Source organism: Chelonoidis abingdonii, chromosome 2 (genome assembly GCF_003597395.2).
Source record: "Chelonoidis abingdonii isolate Lonesome George chromosome 2, CheloAbing_2.0, whole genome shotgun sequence".
In the NCBI taxonomy this organism is placed as follows: domain Eukaryota; kingdom Metazoa; phylum Chordata; order Testudines; family Testudinidae; genus Chelonoidis; species Chelonoidis abingdonii.
The window spans coordinates 16,939,983-16,959,173 of record NC_133770.1 but is presented as its reverse complement, the minus strand read 5'-3'; the positions used below and the strand labels follow the sequence as shown (position 1 = coordinate 16,959,173).

Here is a 19,191-nt window from a genome sequence, read left to right as displayed (position 1 = left end):
ATGCCCCATCCAACCCCCACCCGCTACCTGACTGCCCCCTCCAGAGACCCCCGCCCCTAACCACCTCCCCGGGATCCCACCTCCCACATCCAACCCACCCTGCTCCCTGTCCCCTGACTACCCCCACTCCTTACCCAACTCCCCCCTGGCTCCCTTACCATGAGGCTCCCCGCTCATCTGGAGCCCTGCCACTTCCGCGCGCGCAGCTCAGCCCAGCCCAGTCCCGCCCCTCAGAGCGATGTGTGTGCAACAGCAGGGCTCTGGATGAGCGGGGAGCATCTTTACCTCTCCACAGAGCCAAATGCTGCCCCGTGGGAGCGCGCAGCCCCAGCCCCCAGAGGGCTACGTGTGCGGTGGCAGGGCTCTGGGGGAAGGTGGGGGAGGGGCCAGCAGCTTGCAGCATTCGGACAGACGTTCCGGCCCGGGACCACGGACCCCGTGGCTTGCCGCTTGGCAGGATTTTTAATGGCATGCGGAGTCCCAGCAGGCAGTTGTGTCCCACTAAAACACAGCTCGCGTGCCATCTTTGGCACGCATGCCATAGATTACCGACCCCTGGTCTATAAGGTGCCACAGGATTCTGTCGCTTTTTACAGATCCAGACTAACATGGCTACCCCTCTGAAACTTAATACTGACAAAGTTAATATGGAAGAGTTTAGCTGTCTAGGACAGTATGTGCTAAAACTCACAAGCCAGAGATTGAAAGGCTCATGTGCAGCAAGCCTATGCATGAGGGTGTGTCGGCAATCCATTGTCACAGTAATTTAGTGGCTCCACGGGACATAGTGCAGATATCATTGAAGCTGAGCTACACACATACACTATAAATTCAAACCCTACCCTTGGCAGAAGCCTGAGAATGACCTTTAGGCATGCTGCTACCGCCTCTGTTAAGGATTTTTCTACTTTTGGGAAATGTGTCCTGCTAATATGTACAGATAATTTAGAAAGGGCTCTAAGTATTTTCTGAAAGATAACGAATTACATATGCTCTATGTTGATACATGAGAATGATTGCTAGGCATGTTGCTACTCAAATGCCTAATCCATTTTACACACCCCCTTTACCCTTACACACAGGATTCCATGTACCACTATTATACTTTCATTTACCCACCAGAACATTCACATACCACTCATGCATCCTACTTCACTATCGACAATCCTCATGGGAAGACGACCTTGGGCTCAGCTACTGACGCTCTACACAACTCTGCCCTGAAATGAGGCAAACTGCATCCCGCAGGGTACACACTCAAAACGAGGGGCAGCCAAAGGCAGTCAGAGACTCTGCTCCCAAAGGCCAGGGCCCTGCAGATCACCTCATATCACAATCACAGCTCTTACAAATTTATCCAACGAATCCCTCCACTATTCAACATAGTCACACTTAAAAACGCAAACACAGCTGAAGTGCATGCAGATAATTCCACAGTGGCTATTGTCAACCTCAGGAGGGGTAGAGTTAAGGTTGCACTAGTGTGGACCTTAGTCTCTGAATACCAGCATATAAAGGTATGTTTTACTGAACCTGATGTTATGAAAAAGCATGAGATACTACCAGGGCAACCTTTACTTTGTGTTAATAAATTGCTTTGTGACTCTAACACTCCATCTCTGCCTCTGCCAGAACAGGCAAAGTGAAAGCAGGGCTCAGAGTGAGGGGAGGTAAGACTCCTGAACAGCTAATATTGGCCTACCAAGTTAGAGGAGTCACATCCTGGTAAATTAGGAAACCAAGGTAGTGGGGAGAGGAAGGAGGTAGAGATGGAGGAGATACAAGGGAAAAATGTGAATGCACAGGAAGGCTTCTAGTGGAGGACTTTTGGCCCCTAGACACTCAAGCTTATTTAGAAAGTATTCCTCAGCTTACATGGAAATGTTTTTTAAATGTTAGCATTTACACACTCATTCCTGTAAAACTGGGTGGTTAAAAAAGATTAATCAGTTTCTCTTTTGCCTGTAGATAGTTTCACTTTCTGATCTTGTATATTAGGACAGTGCTACAGACAGTTCATGGAAAATGGGAAGAAATTAGAAACGTTTCTATTAATGTTTGATTTTGAAAAGGTCCTCCCTTCCTAAAAACAAAAACCTAACTTGTAGGCAAAGCCTACCCTTACCAGGAGACAGTCTCCCTGTAATCTGATTGACACTAGATCAATTTACACTTGGATGACATTTGGAAGCTTCTTTGCAACCACAAAGACAAGAAACTGTTTTGTTTTTAAAAAGAAAAGTAAATTGTGTAGAAAATGATGTAAGCTGCCCTGTCCATTTTGTTTCTATTATTTTGTAGTAGCCCTTCTCCAGGCTTAAGAGTAAAGGGCTAACACACACACACTCTTGATTATTAGTCCCTGGAAATTGCCGGCGCCACAGCACAGAGTGAGCAATGTAATCTTTTAGTTGAAGGGACTTTTTTTAGGCAGTGGCAGAATATCATCTTCCAAAAGAAGTGGAAACAGAATAAACATATTGAACTCCAAAAAATAAGAATAAAGGGGGTATTACTAATGCAGTCTTCCCCCTATGTTTTCATCCACACACAATTACTTATTTTTTAGGCAACTTTTTATTCATTTACCCCATTATTATTAACTACTTTTATCTTTTTTTTTTAATTCTGGAAATCATTTCATAGCAGATATTTTACTTAACATATATTGCCTTAAATGTATGCCAAGTAACAGAGACTTTGACATTTGCTGAGATCAGATTAAAAAAACTCAAATTGTTACACTGTATCTACATGCAAACCCCCTTTAGATGTTTTACTACAACTCCAGATCTGTTCTTTTTGTAACAGCTTCCACTTCCTTAACTCTTCAAAATATATTTGTCACATTGGAGAATATACTAACAGCAATGTGCAGAATTTTAAATTCAACCTGAATCTGAAAATTGATCATACATACAGTGGCTTTACTATCAACATTTTTTGGTATAGTTTTGTAAATCAAGCTTAGTTGTGATTGTTATTAAACTATTAAAGCAGAAAATAGGGACTAAAAAATCATAAGTTAAATGTATTTTACTCCTGTTCTAACAAACTATCTTAAGAATATTTATATAAAAAACAAAGTAGTTTCACTTTTGTAAAGGCAAAGATGCAAGTCACCTTTTTACCTATAAAAATCATCTGTTTATTAAACAAAGTTTAGAGCCATTTTCTGATCCACTATTAATATTCATTCATGACAAGTAAACTGCAGTATTCAAAACAGAATTCTTAATAAAACATTTAGACCTACCTCTCCATTGTCCGACATTAATGTTCCTCGAACGATTCAACTTTCACTTTCGTGATGCGTCACTAAAAGCTATGGGGTATTTCCCAAAGTTGTTTTCAATAAAAGATTGGGGGTATTTCCCAATGGATGTTTTGAATGTAACATCAGATGTTTATGAATAAAAAGCAGTCACAGAATCAGTTGCTCCCCTATTCTATATGACACACAAGAGAAAACGGGTAAAGAAATAAGATTTGGTAGCCACACAGAAGGAGGGGGGAGAGGCTATGTGGTGAAAGCTCGCTGAACAAAATAATATGGGCTTTGCTTGATATGAGGCGGCATGGCTGATGTGGCATGGTCTCCTGGAAAGGGACCTAAAGACCACAGTAGTGTCATGGTGATTAATGTTAGAAGTTCCATGGAAGGACTTGGACTCATATACTGCAGATTCTCTACCAGGCATGCAGACCTGGACTTTCCCAGAGATTAATCTGACCTGTACAGTCACTACTCCTACAAAACCAGCATCCCCGCTTCAGTGAAAGAATGATGCAGCAGTGATGGGGTATTTCATAAGTGCAGACTGGTACGTAAGTACTAAAATAATTATAGATCTACATTTTCCCTGTGGCAGTGGCTATTTCTGCCCTTAACCGTTTGCAGATAATCAAATGCAACTTGGTCTTTGTGGCACTCTTCAACTTAACCACGTCAAAAAGTCAAGCTTAATGGAAATGAGAGATTAGTTATTCTGGGGGGGAAATGTCATTATTTTTAGGATATGTGGCTATGGTGATAAAAAGTAGGACCAGTTCCAGAACTTGGGTGTACTTTTAAATATAAAGTATCCAAATACAGTAAGAGTAGAGTGGTATGCTATGCTCTGTAAGAACCTGTATAAACTAGTAAAATGCTATGGCTATGTCTACACTACAGCCACCATAGGGGCACAACTACAGTGCTGCAGCTGTAGTGACATAGTGCAGATGTTTCCTATAGCGATGCGAAGCATGTTTCCATTGATGTGGTTATTCCATCTCTCCAAGGGCTTGCCTACACTTACATTGCTCCAGTAATGCTGTTGTAGCACGCAGTAAAGATGCTACCTAAGCCAACAGGAGAGCTTCTCCCATCAGCATAGGTCCTCCACCTCCAGAGAGGTGGTAGTTATGTAGATGGGAGGCGCCCTCCCACACACACAGGGCTGCCCACAGTGGGTATTAGGTCAGTATAACGGTGTTGCTTAGGGGTGTGAATGTTTCACACCCCTGAGCAATGTAGATATAGATAGCGTAGATCTAGGCAAAGAGGCAATTCCTACATCGATGGAAGAATTCACTGGGCGCTAGGTCAGCCTAACTACGGTGCTCAAAGCAAGAAATTTTTCACAGCCCTGAGCCACATAAGTCAATCTAATTTTTAAGCTTCATCTAGACCTCAGGTTTGCAGCTCACTCCCCATGCAGCCTAAGAGCTGCAGAACAAGGGGCGGAGGAGGGTTAAACACTGTCATCTAGCCCTCTCCCCACCTCTAATCTAACCAGGCCTGTCCGCCTAACACTGGGTGTCCCAGCGCTAAAGCCACTCGAGCGGGCGGGGGCGAGCAATGGGCCCGGCCCCTGCTAGTGCAGACGAGCCGAGCCCCCAGCCCAGCTGCCGTCTTTGGCCCCAGCGGTGGCTGCTGCTCAGTGGCCGGTGCCGCGATACCCACGCAGGGTCGGCGGGTCACGGGGCGAGTTCCTCCCGGAGGAGGGGGGGGTCTGCACGCCGAGTGAGTGAGTGAGAGAGAGAGAGAGAGTGTGGGGGGGGGGGCTACCGAGCAACACAGCGCCTGCGTCCCCCAGACACAGTAGGCGGCAGTTGGGGGCGGGGACAGTTGAGGAAGGGGAGGGGGCGGGGCGCGGCTGCGCCAGCGCGTGGCAGAGTCTCTCCCAGGGGCGGAAAGGCCCCGCCCCCACCCTCCGGGGGATCGCTCACCTGTGTATCTGCCGCGGCTCAGCGGGCTCCTGGCCGATTGTTTACGTCGCGTTCGCAGGGTCAGGGGAGGCGGGGCAGCCGGCTCCCTACGGAAGCCCGAAAGCGGCGAAGGGTGCGGGGAACGAATCTCACGTGTGCAGGGAACGTGAAGGCTGGCGCCGCCGCCGCCATCTTAGCCTCAGATCCCTGCGCGCCCCGAGGGGGCGCTATCCGCCCGGGCCCCGGGGGGAGGGGTCCTGTGAGGTGACCTGCTGGGGCCGAGCTTGGGCCCCGCCGTGGTAAAAAAGAGGCGGGGCGGGAACGGGAGACACCTTCCCGGCCCCTAGTCACTGTAAATGGGGATGGATTTGAACATCTAGATGTAGCTGCCGCCGTTTTACACGTCGAGATAAGGGCTTGACGTGGGAGAGGGTGGCAGCGAGGGAAACTGCTACCAGGAAAGAGAGACTCTGGGAAAGAAGCATTCCTCGTTCTCTTACGTGCCCTGCTTTGCCAGGGTTTCCTCCCGCTGCTCGTGTTTCCTCTCTTCCCTCTTTTCACAGGGCCCATCTGGTATGCTGGGGGAGCGTCTCTCTGGCCTTGGTCTGCAGGGGGGAAGTTGACACCAGCATTAGCTATTCCAGGATCCTTATTATGGTGTAATTGAGCTACTCCAGAATAGCTGTGCTGGTCAATTTCCCTGTGTAGACAAACCCTGTTTAGGCAGCACTGTGAATGTAACCAGGATAGCTGATGCTGCCACCTTTTAAATGTCAATCCCACAGGCAGCACAGTCTGGTGACTAGGGCACTGAACTGTGGTTCAGGAACTCTGGCTCTTCCACTGACCTTCCCTGTGACCTTGGGCAAATTGCCTCAGTCTCCTGACCTGTAGGATAGTGATATTTACCTGTTTTTTAAGAAATAGGTCTATGGCTGAAAAGTGCTATGCAAGAGCTAAGGCTATGAATATACTAGGAATGCTTCACTGTTATAGGAATACTGGGATACTATCCTAGCAAAGCATTCCTAGTGTGGACATAGCTATACTGCCAACCCACTACAAGTCCTGCCCAGGTCAATGGTATGTTACAGACGACAGTGATGGTCATGGTAGTATGTAATTACGAGTGCAGATTTGGGATTGTGGAGGGGCACAGAGAAAATGGCAGGAGTTGTTAGGATGGGCTAAAATACTATTATGTTCCCAGCTGTTTTTGTTATCTTCATGGGCATGTGAACAGCCTGTGGTGCACAGCTGCAGCTGTGAGTCTCCTGAGCTGGCAGCATAAGCTCTGACAACCAGATGCAAATGTTCCCAGACTCAACACTGCTCCACCAAGCATAGGAAGGCTCAGTGGAAGCTTATGAATTAGTAGTGATTTGAAGTTGTGGTGGGCACAGAGAAAATGGAAGGTTTTTTATATGCCTTTCCTGCCCTAAAGAGGGCAGTGTGGTTGTGTTGCTGCTAAGCAGACTTAACCTCTCTTCCATTTTTTGCATGTGAATTTTCTCTGAGTTTGAGATAGTGGCAGTAGTGAGGGAGGAATGGGGATCACCTATGGAGGGGATGAGGGAGTTTCATGCACTTCACTGCACACCCTTCACTTCTCCCTTTATGTCTCTTGTAGGGTTGGAGTGGCCATAGGGAAGTCAAGGGCTGTGAGGAACACAACTACTATCTGGAAGCAGTGTTGAGTCCTTAACCCACATTAGTCCCAGTGGGGCTCTGCAGATGCCTTGTGTCCAGGAGTGGTTGGTAGAGAATCCCAGAGCCCCTTCCCTGATAGCAGAGAAGTGGAGGGGAAAGTGGGATGGGACTCCCCTACCCCCACAGATGCTGCAGCTGCAGGGAGAAAGGAGAGGCTGAGACCTAGTCTACACTTAAAACTTAAGTATCAGAGGGGTAGCCGTGTTAGTCTGGATCTGTAAATGCAGCAGAGAGTCCTGTGGCACCTTATAGACTAACAGATGTTTTGGAGCATGAGCTTTCGTGGGTGAATTCCCACTTCATCGGATGCATGCAGTGGAAATTTCCAGGGGCAGGTGTGTGTGTGTGTGTATATATATATGCAGGCCAGAAGCAGGCTAGAGATAACAAGGTTAGTTCAATCAGGGAGGATGAGGCCCTCTTTTAACAGCTGAAGTGTGAAAACCAAGGGAGGAGAAACTGGTTTTGTAGTTGGCAAGCCCTTCACAGTCTTTGTTTAATCCTGAGCTGATGGTGTCAAACTTGCAGATGAACTGAAGCTCAGCAGTTTCTCTTTGAAGTCTGGTCCTGAAGTTTTTTTTGCTGCAGGATGGCTACCTTAAGATCTGCTATTGTGTGGCCAAGGAGGTTGAAGTGTTCTCCTACAGGTTTTTGTATATTGTGTATTATTAGGAATGGCAATACACAAAAACCTGTAGGAGAACAGGTAAGCTCATGCTCCAAAACGTGTGTTAGTCTATAAGGTGTCACAGGACTCTTTGCTACTTAAAACTTAGACCAGCATGACTATGTCATTCAGAGACAGTGTAGGCACAACTATGTTAACAGACGTGTCCTTCTGTTGACGTAGATAATGTCCTTTGGGGAGGTGGTGTTCCTATACTGAAAAACTCCTGTTGGTGTCTGCTGCATCTGCACTAGGGTACTATGTCATTATAGCTATGATAGTATAGGCTCAGGGTATGTCTATGATGCAGCAGTTGTGCTCTGCTGCTGTAGCACCATAGTGTAGATGCTTCCTACATCCTTGGGAGGGTGTTTTCTGGTGGTGGTAATCCATCTCTTCAAGAGGAGCTTGCGAGGTCAGCAGAAGAATCCTCCTGTTTTTTAGCCATGTCTACACCAGGATTTAGGTCAAACTACCTGTGGTGCTCAGGGCATGACATTTTTCACAGTCCTGAGTGATGTAGCTAGGTTGATCTAATTTTCAAGTGTGGACCAGGCATCAGAATATCTTCCCCTTTCAGAGAGACCTCAGCTGGTTTGCAGCTACATATGTGCACTGTAGGAAAACCATAGGCCTTGTCTACACATCAAGTTGTATGCTTTTAGCTATGCTGGTAAAACCTGAGTGTGGACACAGTTATATCAGTATAAAGATATAATGAAAGTATATTCATAGAAATGTAGGCTTGGAAGGGACATTGTGAGGTGATCAAATCCCAGCCCCTGTGCTGAGGCAGGACCAACTATACTTGAACCATCCCTGACAGGTGTTTGGCGGTCTGAAGGACAATGTTATGTTCATCGCAGCCTTTGCAAGACTTGAAGCCCTTCTGGATAGAGCTGATGGCTCCTCCATTCACCGACCAGTCTGTGATCCTAGACACAAGGCAGCTGGCATACAGTTTGTATATGGTGGAATAGAGAGAGATGGGTCTCCAGTTGCTGGGGTTGTCTCGCTTGCCTTTCTTGTAGAGGAACACCATCATGGACTTCTTCCAGAAGCTGGAAGTAGGGCAGAAGTGTTTGCATTTGTTGAAAATGGCAATTAATACCCGGCAACTGGGGTCTTGTTTTTTCATGAAGCTATAGCAAATACCATCTTTTCCTGGGGCTGCGTATTTGTTCTTTTGTAAATCTGGTCATTACTTCCCATGATGTAAAGTCTTGTTCCAGGTCCTCTGCACAGGCAACCCAAGGTAAAGGATGAAGGCACACTAGAGGCATCTTCTGTTGGTGTAGGCTGCATCTATGCTCTGGGGTTATGACAGCATACTTATGTGGTTCTGTTCATATGGTGCCATAGTGGTGTAGATACAGGCTACAACAATGGAAGAGGTTTTTCCATCGCTATAGGAACCCCAGGATCACTGCAGGTCGGTTGGCAAAACTGTATCAGACAGATATGTGGATTTTTCAACTCTCTGAGAGCAGTAGTTGTGTCAACCTAAGTTTTAAGTGTAGACCAGGCCTTAGAAATTAACCCATGATCTGTGCCAACAGCCTGATTCAATAGCTCTAAGGTATGAGCCACCAGTTTATCTCAATAGAGTGTTTGCAACTCAAAGAGAATACCTTATTGAGATTAATACAATTAATATAAAAGCTCTAAGATATATGAACTGTCCATTCAGTTCAAAAGAATATTAAGTACAATATTAAAGTCTCTAGTTGTAATTTGCCCCCCCTAAATTGCAAGGAAGTCTACAAAGATTTACATTTAAAAAGTAAGTCTTGCCCTACATTTAAAATGTAGGCTGACATTGCTATGTCCTCCTCTCAGAGTATGCTGTGTCTATATTTTCTGTGCCTTTTAATTATTGCCTAATAAAAATAGATTGTCTTCTATTGATCATTGATTAAAAAATCAAAACATTAAAAAATAATAAATTACTGGAGATTTCCTGGCTTCCATTGTGTGAGGCTGGTTAATTTAGTGCCCAGTCCAACTACCATTGAAGTAAGTGGGTATCCCACCTTTGAATTTAATGGAAGCTGGATCAGGCTCTTAAAGCCGAGGGCAAAAACCTCACACAGTTATCAGCGTTTAACATCTGTGTTTACCATCCTTAACTGTAAACTGACTGGAGAACTAGGCCAAAAATCACCCCAAAGCATATTGCGCAGTTAAGATGATCCTGTTAAAAGTTCGGAGCAACTAATTCATTAATATTTGTAGACCAGTTTTAATATAAAAGTGTTCTCATAATTTTATGGTTATTAGGAAACTATATTTCCTTGAAGTTTGTCTCATAAAGCAGGTGCCCCACTTACTCAGACCTTATTTTAAGACTTGTCTACAGGGGAAGTTGACTGACAACTGGTATTCCCCTATAGCTATGCCAGTCCCTGTGTGGACACTCTATTCCAGAATCAGTGTGACTTTAGAATAATTATGGAATAAAGTCACTTTTATTCCAGAATAGGGTGTTCACATGTGGAATTTATACTGCCATAGCTATAAAAGCTCTAAGATATATGACATTAATATTCTGCTAAATAAGTGCCAATCAATTTTCCTGTACAGATAAGTCCTTTAGTAACTTTGGCCGTGTAACAAGTCAAATGGAAAGTTTACATCTCAGGACCAAATCAAATATTGAAGCACATAATAGCTAATTTTGGAAGGTGAAGAATGTTTTTACTACTACAGAATATCAAAGAATGAGAAGTGATACATGGAAAAGATATTCTAGGTTTTCTAGTCCATCCCTTGACCACTGTAAAATAATTCCCCATAGTGTTCAGTATTTCCTGGGGCTTTGCTCATTCCATCTTGGAATGACCCAAAAAATTGTTTCTCCACCATGACCCTTGGAAGTACATACTGTACATCTGATCTTGTATTTTTATGTTAGCTGGCACCAATTCTTTGATTGAAAACCACATCACAACTTGACTAATTCATCTTACTATGGCGGCAACACCACCACCACAAGACACAGGTGTGTTTCTACTTCACAGCTGGAAGAAACAATTAACAACATGTGGGATTTATAATAAGGAAAAGTATTTGGATATTTGCTATATTTAATGATATTAAGGACAGCAACAGAAATAGGATCTGATGGTTTTATTCACTGTTTTAGGATACACGCAGGAAAATCAATCATAAATAACTTGTGAAAGTAAATGAATAATAAAACCACATGTTAACTAGAATGTATTAATCACCCTTGCTACTGTTGTTCTAAAACCTGCTTCATTTGTTGCTTGTTAATACAGCTAATTGAATTTTGCAGTACTGAAATCCAATCCTGTTGCTTCATCAGCAATTTTTGTAAATGCTAATCTTTGCTAAAGCTTTTTCAAATGATTTGTAATCTCACTATGCTAGAATTCTTGTCCCTCAAAAATAAGTAGTTTGGATTTAGAAAAAAAAAAAAAGAAATCAATGCAAAATGAGTTAACATTAGTTCCTATATTTGAAGGTACAAAAATGAGTATGGATAATCCTGATGATGCTCTAGGTATAAACATTCTTTATTGACCAATACCCTTTATGACATTGCAACTCATTTAACAGACTTTTCCCTCTATGAACTTCTAAAACACATTGATTGGCCCATGCAAATTCTTACCTTATAAAGTACTAACCTTTTAGGTAGTAAATCAAAATTACTTTGAAAAATTAGTTTACTGAAATTTTATTTTAAATTTTAACTAAACTTTACACATTACTGAAATTTCTTTATGGTGAGACATATAATCCAAGTCTTCTTGCAGCTTCTGAGATCCTGGGTGTTTTTTTCTGAGGGAATGGATAGTAGCTTAGCTTCCTGGATATGGATATACATTTTGTGGATGAAATCTGTTGGTGTGTCCAAATTGCTGGAGAGACTGACTTCAAAGGATTCTGCTGGCAGGTGCCTGAAATGGAATTGCTATTCTCTTCAGTGGGACTGTTTAACATACTTGAATTTCCCAGTTCATTGAGTGATACTGTGGATTGTTCACTTGCAGTTAGTGTTTTTTCATATGGCAGCATGACATTTTCCTTCATAGTCAATCTCTCATTGTCAAAGCTAATCTGTTCGTTCTTACAGTGGGCAAGATCACATGGAGTCTTCTGACAATCAGCTTGTAATAGACGGTGGATTCCCAAGTGTGTACGCCATGGTGAACTGTCTTGTACATTGCCATTGGAAGTTAACTCCAGGGCGACCTTTCTGACAGGAATGTGTTCTTTAAATTCTTTTTGTTTCCTTGTTTTTTTATTAATTAAAACGGCATTGACCATTGATTCCCCAGGAACAGACTGATTCTCATCTGTGAAGAAAATGCATATTTCTACATCATTACATTGGCAAAAATTAAAGATCCAAGTTCCATGGTGTAAACTCAACCTTAGGGACTCTAAGGAGTCAATGTGTCTGCACTTTTTCTCTGTGTCTAATTAGAATGCAAGTTCCTTTAGTATATGGGTGTGGAGGGGAAATGTTGTTTCTTAGCTACAAAGTCCTGAGTACCGAGGTAGCGCTCCATCAGTCAATCAAATAATAATGGAGACTTATAAAGGAAATACTGACATTAGCATAAAACCCAATAATAAACTAGATCAGGGATCGGCAACCTTTCAGAAGTGGTGTGCCGAATCTTCATTTATTCACTCTAATTTAAGGTTTCGCGTGTCAGTAATACATTTTAGCATTTTTAGAAGGTATCTTTCTATAAGTCTATAATATATAACTACATTATTGTATGTAAAGTAAATAAGGCTTTAAAAATGTTTAAGAGGCTTCTTTTGAAATTAAATTAAAATGCAGAGCCCCCTGGACTGGTGGCCAGGACCCAGGCAGTGTGAGTGCCACTGAAAATCAGCTTGTGTGCCGCCTTCGGCACCTGTGTCATAGGTTGCCTACTCCTGAACTAAATGATCTTTTAGAAAGAATTCCTATGATGAACATGGGATCTCTTCAGTTGAAGATAGAGCTTTTGCATCTTTGTGACTATGGATCTATCTGTTTGATGATTATGATGTAACTATTCATACAAATTAAAAATACACACTAGTCAATTTGTTGTGGTATGTGCTTTGCTGCCCTCTACCGGATTGAATTGGAACCGCACAAGTGTGTCATAGGCTTTATATTACCAACAGTGCATTTATCTACATTAAGAAAAAATCTATTTTGACCATGTGTTAGCTAACAGGTCATAACTATCACATGGCAAACGTCTAGTGTAGACAAGGCAGTTGTAGTTTTAACATGTCAAGATAAATCGTTTACCCATGCCAGGGGAATTCCTACTTGTCAATTTAGGGCCAAATTCTGGCCACTTTGTGTCATCTGAGTGGCACAAAATGGCTGAAATGGAAAGAATCTGCCATCTTGTTTTTTTTTCTCTCATCTGTGGATTTCCTTTTTTGCTGTTCCCTGACCCAAAGAAGGGGAGCTGAAAATAAATGTCTTCCACAGTCATCTAATAAAGAAACATTGTTTTAAATCAGGAAGGTGGCAAGAAAGCAGCATTACCTATATTGTGGCCTCAAGTTAATGAGACAGTGCCATTTTCTGCCCTGACTTTACTCCTGCACACCATCAAATTTAATGAGATTGCAGAAGGGACAAAGTCAGGGTAGAAACTGACAGCATTTATTTAAAGCAAAATAATGTGGTGTAGCTTCTGAACCAGTTTTCCTCCCATGTCTGTCTCTGACTGAGGTGATGGGCCAGTTGTTGAACATCAGTGCCTCAGTTTTCTCATTTATAAAATAGAGAATAATATTTATTAGCTAATCTCATGGAGAGGTGTTGTGAGGATCCATTAATAAATATTTGTAAAGCATTATGTAAGTATTACTGTTAGTAACATACAAGGTATAAGAAACAGAATTGCTGCAAAAGCAAAGGCAGTATTAGCATACAGCAGTCAAACTACTAAAAACCAGTGGTCTGCTATACATTTAAAATGACGAGAAGTTGATCCCTTAAAAATGTATGGCTCCTACTGACATCTCTACAAGTTCTCACTAAATGTATTTTCAGTTGGTGTATATGTTGTTTAACACAGGAGTTGTGCAGTGTGCTTGTCTTATGTTACTGTAATGATTAGCAGTAGGAGTGTCTGCTGAAGTAAGAAGTCTGAAGGTTATTAAAATGGAAATTTTGGGGACAGAAGAGTGTAGATTATATTTTGACAAAAAAGCATCCAAACAGTCATTTAAAGTTAATGAGATCACAAGCACTAGATAGTGCAATGAGACCTTTCAGCCTTTGATTTGAAATCAAAGCAGTGGTGTTGAAAGAGAATAGGATTGTGTTTTTACAAATATTGTAATTGGTTTTCCTTTGGTGCAACAGTCTTTACAGTGAAATACTTGAAGGTGTGTCAGACCCACCTATTTCACTGGTAATTCTCAAAACAACGACAAAACACTATTTTTTTCAGGATACTTCTCTTAAAAGTTCTTCTCTCTGTTTATGTTCAGAGAGAGGATATAAAGCTTTTTGCTTTGAAGATAGACATGCCATCCCACTTTCCCATATTCAGGATCTGCAGTAATCCGTAGAACTCAGTAATGACCTTTTAACAGAACTGTGGAGGTTATCCAGTAAGTTATATTAGCAGTTTATTACATACTCTCCAACATTCCAAGGTAAGGTCTTTATTTAAATCTTCTTGCACTGAATGGAATTTTTTTTCTATTTAACAAGTGTATATAATGGTTTTATTCCAAGTGTATTTATTGTTTAGACCTTTTCACTTGCACTTTCATAATAAAGGAACTATGATTGCAGGGTCTTTACATTTCTCAAGGTTTTTGAGTGACACATGTTAATCAAATTTGACAGGAGCTTTAGAAACTCTCTGAAGAAGCTTTCTATAGGCATATGTTATTGTATGTGACTGTCTCCTATTGTATACTTTGGGTGCCCCCCTAGTCTAATTCCCAGAGTAAGCAATACTTTTTCATTTCCCAGTCTATGATAAATAATGAGTTCATTGGCCTGTTTTTCCCCTGAGTGAAGATTTTCAAAGCCTGCCACTTCCTGTTCTTGAATATCAGAAGGAGACTGAAGTGTCACCGTGTGTGTCACGGGAAGGGACAGAAGGAAATCAAATGACTCCCCCACTTACCAATTGAAAATCTGGGAGAACTGATAAGTCTAGAAAGTCTTCTAAAAGTCACCAAATCAGGGCTCTGGCAGACAGAGGTGGGAAGTGGGAAGTGACCAAAGCCAGGACTCGTCGGAGAATGTCTTGTTGCCAGTCCCCTCCCGATTAAATCAGGACACAAGTTTTGGATGATCACAACTACTTTGTTATCATGGGAGGAGAGGCAGTCTCAAATATAATCATAGAAATAAAATGCTGGAAGAGACCTTGAGAGGTCATTGAGTCCATACCCCATGCTGAGGCAGGACCATGTACACCAAGATAATCCCTGACAGGCGTTTGTCCAACGTGTTCTTAAAAACCTCAAACAATGGGGATTCCACAACCTCTCTTAGTAAATTATTCCAGTACTTAATTGCCCTTATAGCTCGAAAGTTTTTCTGAATATCTACCTAAATCTACTTTCCTGCATTGCTTCTTGCCCTCTCTTCAGTGGACATGGAGAACAATTGATCACAGTCCTCTTTATAACAGCCCTTAACATATTTGAAGACTATTATCAGGTCTCTCCATAGTCTTCTTTTCCAAAGATTAAACATGCTTAGTTTTTTTGGACCTTTCCTTATAGGTCAGGTTTTCTAAACCTTTTATTCTTTTTGTTGCTCTTCTCTGGACTTCCTGCAGTTTGCCCACATCTTTCCTAAAGTGTGTCACCCAAAACTGGACATAATAGTCCAGTTGAGACCTCTCCAGCGCTGAGTAGAGTGGGACCGTTGGGTCTGTTACAGGAATGGGTGGATGAGATTCTGTGGCCTGTGATTTGCAGAGCTTAGGCTAGATGATCACAATGGTCCCTTCTGGCCTTAAGGTCTATGAGACAATTACCTCTCATGTCTTACATACAGGACTCCTGTTAATACACTACAGAATGATATTAACATTTTTGCAACAGCAATACATCATTGGTTCATATTCAATTTGTGATCCACTATAGCCCCCAGATCCTTTTGAGCAGTCCTACTGCCAAGCCAGTTATTCTCCATTTTATGGTTCTGCATTTGATTTGTCCTTCCGTTTTAAGTGAAGTACTTATCTGTATTGAATTTTATCTTGTTGATTTCAGATCAATTCTCCAATTATTCAAAGTCCTTTTGAATTTTAATCCTGCCCTCCAAAAGGCTAGTAACTTCTCACAACTTGGTGTCATCTGCAAATTTCATAAGCATACTCTCTGCTCCATTATCAAAGTCATTAACGAAAATATTGAATAGTATTGGATCCTGGACAGACCCCTCTGGACCTCTCTAGATATGCCCTCCTGCTTTGACAGAATACCATTGATAACTATTCTCTGAGTGTGGTTTTTCAACCAGTTGTGCACCTACGTGATAGTAATCTCAGCTAGACATTTCCCTAATTTTCTTATGAGTGTGTCGTGGACCAAATAGGCAGGATCCATACAATTTAGGGATTAATTGGTCAACATGAAGACCCTAGGCTGGGATTTTCAAAGTGTCATAAGGGAGTTAAGTGCCCAACTTCCACTGCATCAGAGTGGGAGTTGGGAACCTAACTCCTGTGTGCTCCTTTGAAAATCCCACCCTTAATTGTAAAAAGGTTGACATTTGAAAAAGAATGCAGCCATCTTTCCATGCACTGATGGAAATTACTGCTACCTGAGTACTCATAAGTAGTTGGGTATTAATAAGCTCCCCAGTTTAACCTTAAAAACGTGGAACCAGATTGTCAGCCCTGCCAAAATCCATGCAACAAAGGGAATTTAAAGGTGCCTCAAGCAGTAACAGTAACCCTCCTAATGGCCCTATATATATATGTGTGTGTATATATACATCAAACAAGAAAGCTTAGTGAGGGCGTGTGCCTCTGTACAGTGCCTAGTACCTGATTGGTGCATCTGGAAACTACTGTAACATAAATAATAAATAAAAGTGTAGTACCTTGCTGTACAGTGCTCTTAAACAGAAGAACAGTTACCCAGTGTTACCCTCAGGGATCTCTCAGAGAAAAAGGAACACAGCCATCTGTGTAGCCATCCTCTGTAATATAAATGTGCTGCCCTCCCAAAAGTTATTTCATCAACAGTTTCATGTGTCAATAATGATTGTGTTTTGGTGTGCTGGCCAAATTTCAACTCAGATAATTACATTCAATTTATTTGCAGTCTTCCTGGAATTTCATTTGGATACAGTGCATTTCTCTTCCTCTTCTAAACTGTTTTGTATTGTTGCTGTGTTCTGTTAAATATTTGAGGTGTTTCACCCCAGATGTGGCTGCATTTCAGTGTTGGCTAAACTGGTTCTTCTGTATGTATATACTTTTTCCTCTTCATGGGGTTAATTAATATTTATGTTTCAATGCCCTTGAATTAAAGGAGATATAGAACCGCATCTATTACATATTATTATTTAATTACATTATTTTCTTTTTCTGCACTTCTACATCCAGCCAGAATCCAGAACTGCCAAAAAATGCGCAGGAAAATGTAAAGTAAGAAATAGGCTAAATTATTTTGACACACACCAAATTTGGTTTGGACACAGGTTTGGGGGTTCTTAGCTTATCAGTTTTATTTCACTCACCTCTGAAATAAACACCAAACTGTTAAATCACATTAATTTTATTCATGCTGCAACTATTAAACTAAAGAAGTTTAAATTACTTTCTTTACTTTCATGGCTCTTCAGATCAGCTTAGAAAGAAAAGAGAAGCAAAGCAATATAATACCTGTAAACAATATTCTAATAAACTTAAAAAAATTTGCTAATATTGGTTATACCAAAACCTGTCTGATGTGGCAGCTAAGTGTCACATGTCATTTGTTTCCCTGTGGGCACATATTCAAAACAATATACAGTGAAACCACTTCCACCAGGCACCCCTCTGAAGCTAGCACATTAAAGTTACCCCCGTTGTTCCCAGAATAATTTAGCTCATTTTAAACTAAAGCCTAACTTCTGCTTGACTTTTGCTGCTGCCTTGTTTAGTCTTTTAGGACAGGCTTCATGGAACAAGTTAAAACAGGAAGAACAAAAGGTGCAAGACAGTATTGTTAGGTTAACCATTTGGAAGCATTAAAGAAAGCAGAAATCTGACAAGAGCAATATGCTGCAAACACTATCGTCAATTAACGCTAAGTAATTGGTACCTATGAAAATTAACATTTGCAGTATCAAGAATTGCATGTAACTTACATAACAATATCTTAAAATACGTAAAATCATCTCAAACAAACATTAAAAGTGTTTCACTGCTTCCTTTTCTAATTTATTTGTTAACCATTAGACCATGGGTTCTCAAACTGGGGGTTGTGAGGTTATTATCTGGGGGGGTCGCAAGCTATCAGTCTCCACCCCAAATCCCACTTTGCCTCCAGCATTTATAATAGTTTTAAATAAACTAAAAACACTTTTTTAATATATGTGGGGGGTCACTCAGTGGCTTGCTATGTGGGAGGGGTCACTAGTACAAAAGTTTGAGAGCCACTGCATTAGACTACATTTCAGTGGAATGAACAAAGAAACAAAGACATCAGTCACATGAAAACAGTCCACATTGTACTTTCTTTGCAAGCTGTGCGTAAGCATTCAAAAGTATCTTAAGTTAATGAAGACTTAAAGGAGTTCGCTTGAACCCTCTACATTTCTCAGTTTTGGTCTATGAATCTGAAGCATACCTGTTTTAAACACAATAATGTGTGTTTGCAGCTTTTGCTTCTGTTTTATACAGTCATACTGCTCCTCAAGTAAGTTTACGTCCATCTTGGTTGGCTGCGTGTCACAGTCTGAAGCCTGTTGCTCTGGTGTATGAGTCACTAAGAAAATACCACAGATACATTTGTAAGCTTGCACCATCTGTTTCCACAAGGAAGACAAAGTTAAGCAGAAGCAAGAGATGTCCTTCATTATGTTTGCAAAGAAGAAAATCAAGTTTGCAACATTTAAAATGTTCCTAAACGAAGCAATAACTTTTTGGTACATATAGGAGCCCCTTTCACTGCCTGGTGCATTCAGAGTTGTAGATTTCAATCAGCTTGTTTTCAGATACATTCAGTGTGTACTGAACTTCAGAAAACATTTAACGACAAGATCCCAAGATCCGTTCAATTGAATTTAATGTTTACTTAAGGTTGAGCATATGAATCTTTGCCAAAAAACACAGTGAAGTACAAAACACCATTGAACGAAACAGGTGACCAAAGGATTGGATGATATTGGTTTAGGTAGTAACCTTATTTTTTAAAGAAACACCCTCATCATGTTCTGTCATGAGAGTGGTTCCATTCAGACTTTACATTCAGGATTATTCTATGCATTTTCCACTCAGCCCTCCCAATCTAATTGTTGCTGCTTTGCCAAATATCTTTAAAAAGTAGGTAAAATTCACAGTGAAGAAACATGTGCACATCAGTCTCCGTTCAGTGTGTGTGCACCTGGGACTAAACTATGAACCATTGGGGCAGCATGCCTCAGTAGATAAGGCATA

The 19,191-nt window shown here is 41.5% G+C and overlaps 2 protein-coding genes across 2 annotated transcripts in view; both read right to left on the bottom strand.

Annotated features, from left to right (window-relative positions):
• The window catches only part of NUB1 (negative regulator of ubiquitin like proteins 1), a 37,021-nt gene extending 31,689 nt beyond the window's left edge, over positions 1-5,332 (bottom strand). Inside the window, exons 1-2 of the mRNA XM_032778480.2 lie at positions 5,215-5,332; positions 3,257-3,449 (exon numbers count right to left, since the gene is read on the bottom strand). Of these exons, the coding sequence (XP_032634371.1) occupies positions 3,257-3,264 (8 nt within the window). The 5' untranslated portion in view covers positions 3,265-3,449; positions 5,215-5,332. The remainder of the gene's footprint in view (positions 1-3,256; positions 3,450-5,214) is intronic.
• A 5,753-nt stretch (positions 5,333-11,085) lies between these two features.
• C2H9orf152 (chromosome 2 C9orf152 homolog) lies at positions 11,086-18,843 on the bottom strand. Its single transcript, XM_032778603.2, is given in 3 exon segments — positions 11,086-11,379; positions 11,381-11,895; positions 18,383-18,843. Coding segments are annotated over 3 exon segments (909 nt in total). The 5' UTR covers positions 18,687-18,843; the 3' UTR covers positions 11,086-11,289.
• Between the last annotated feature and the right edge of the window lie 348 nt (positions 18,844-19,191).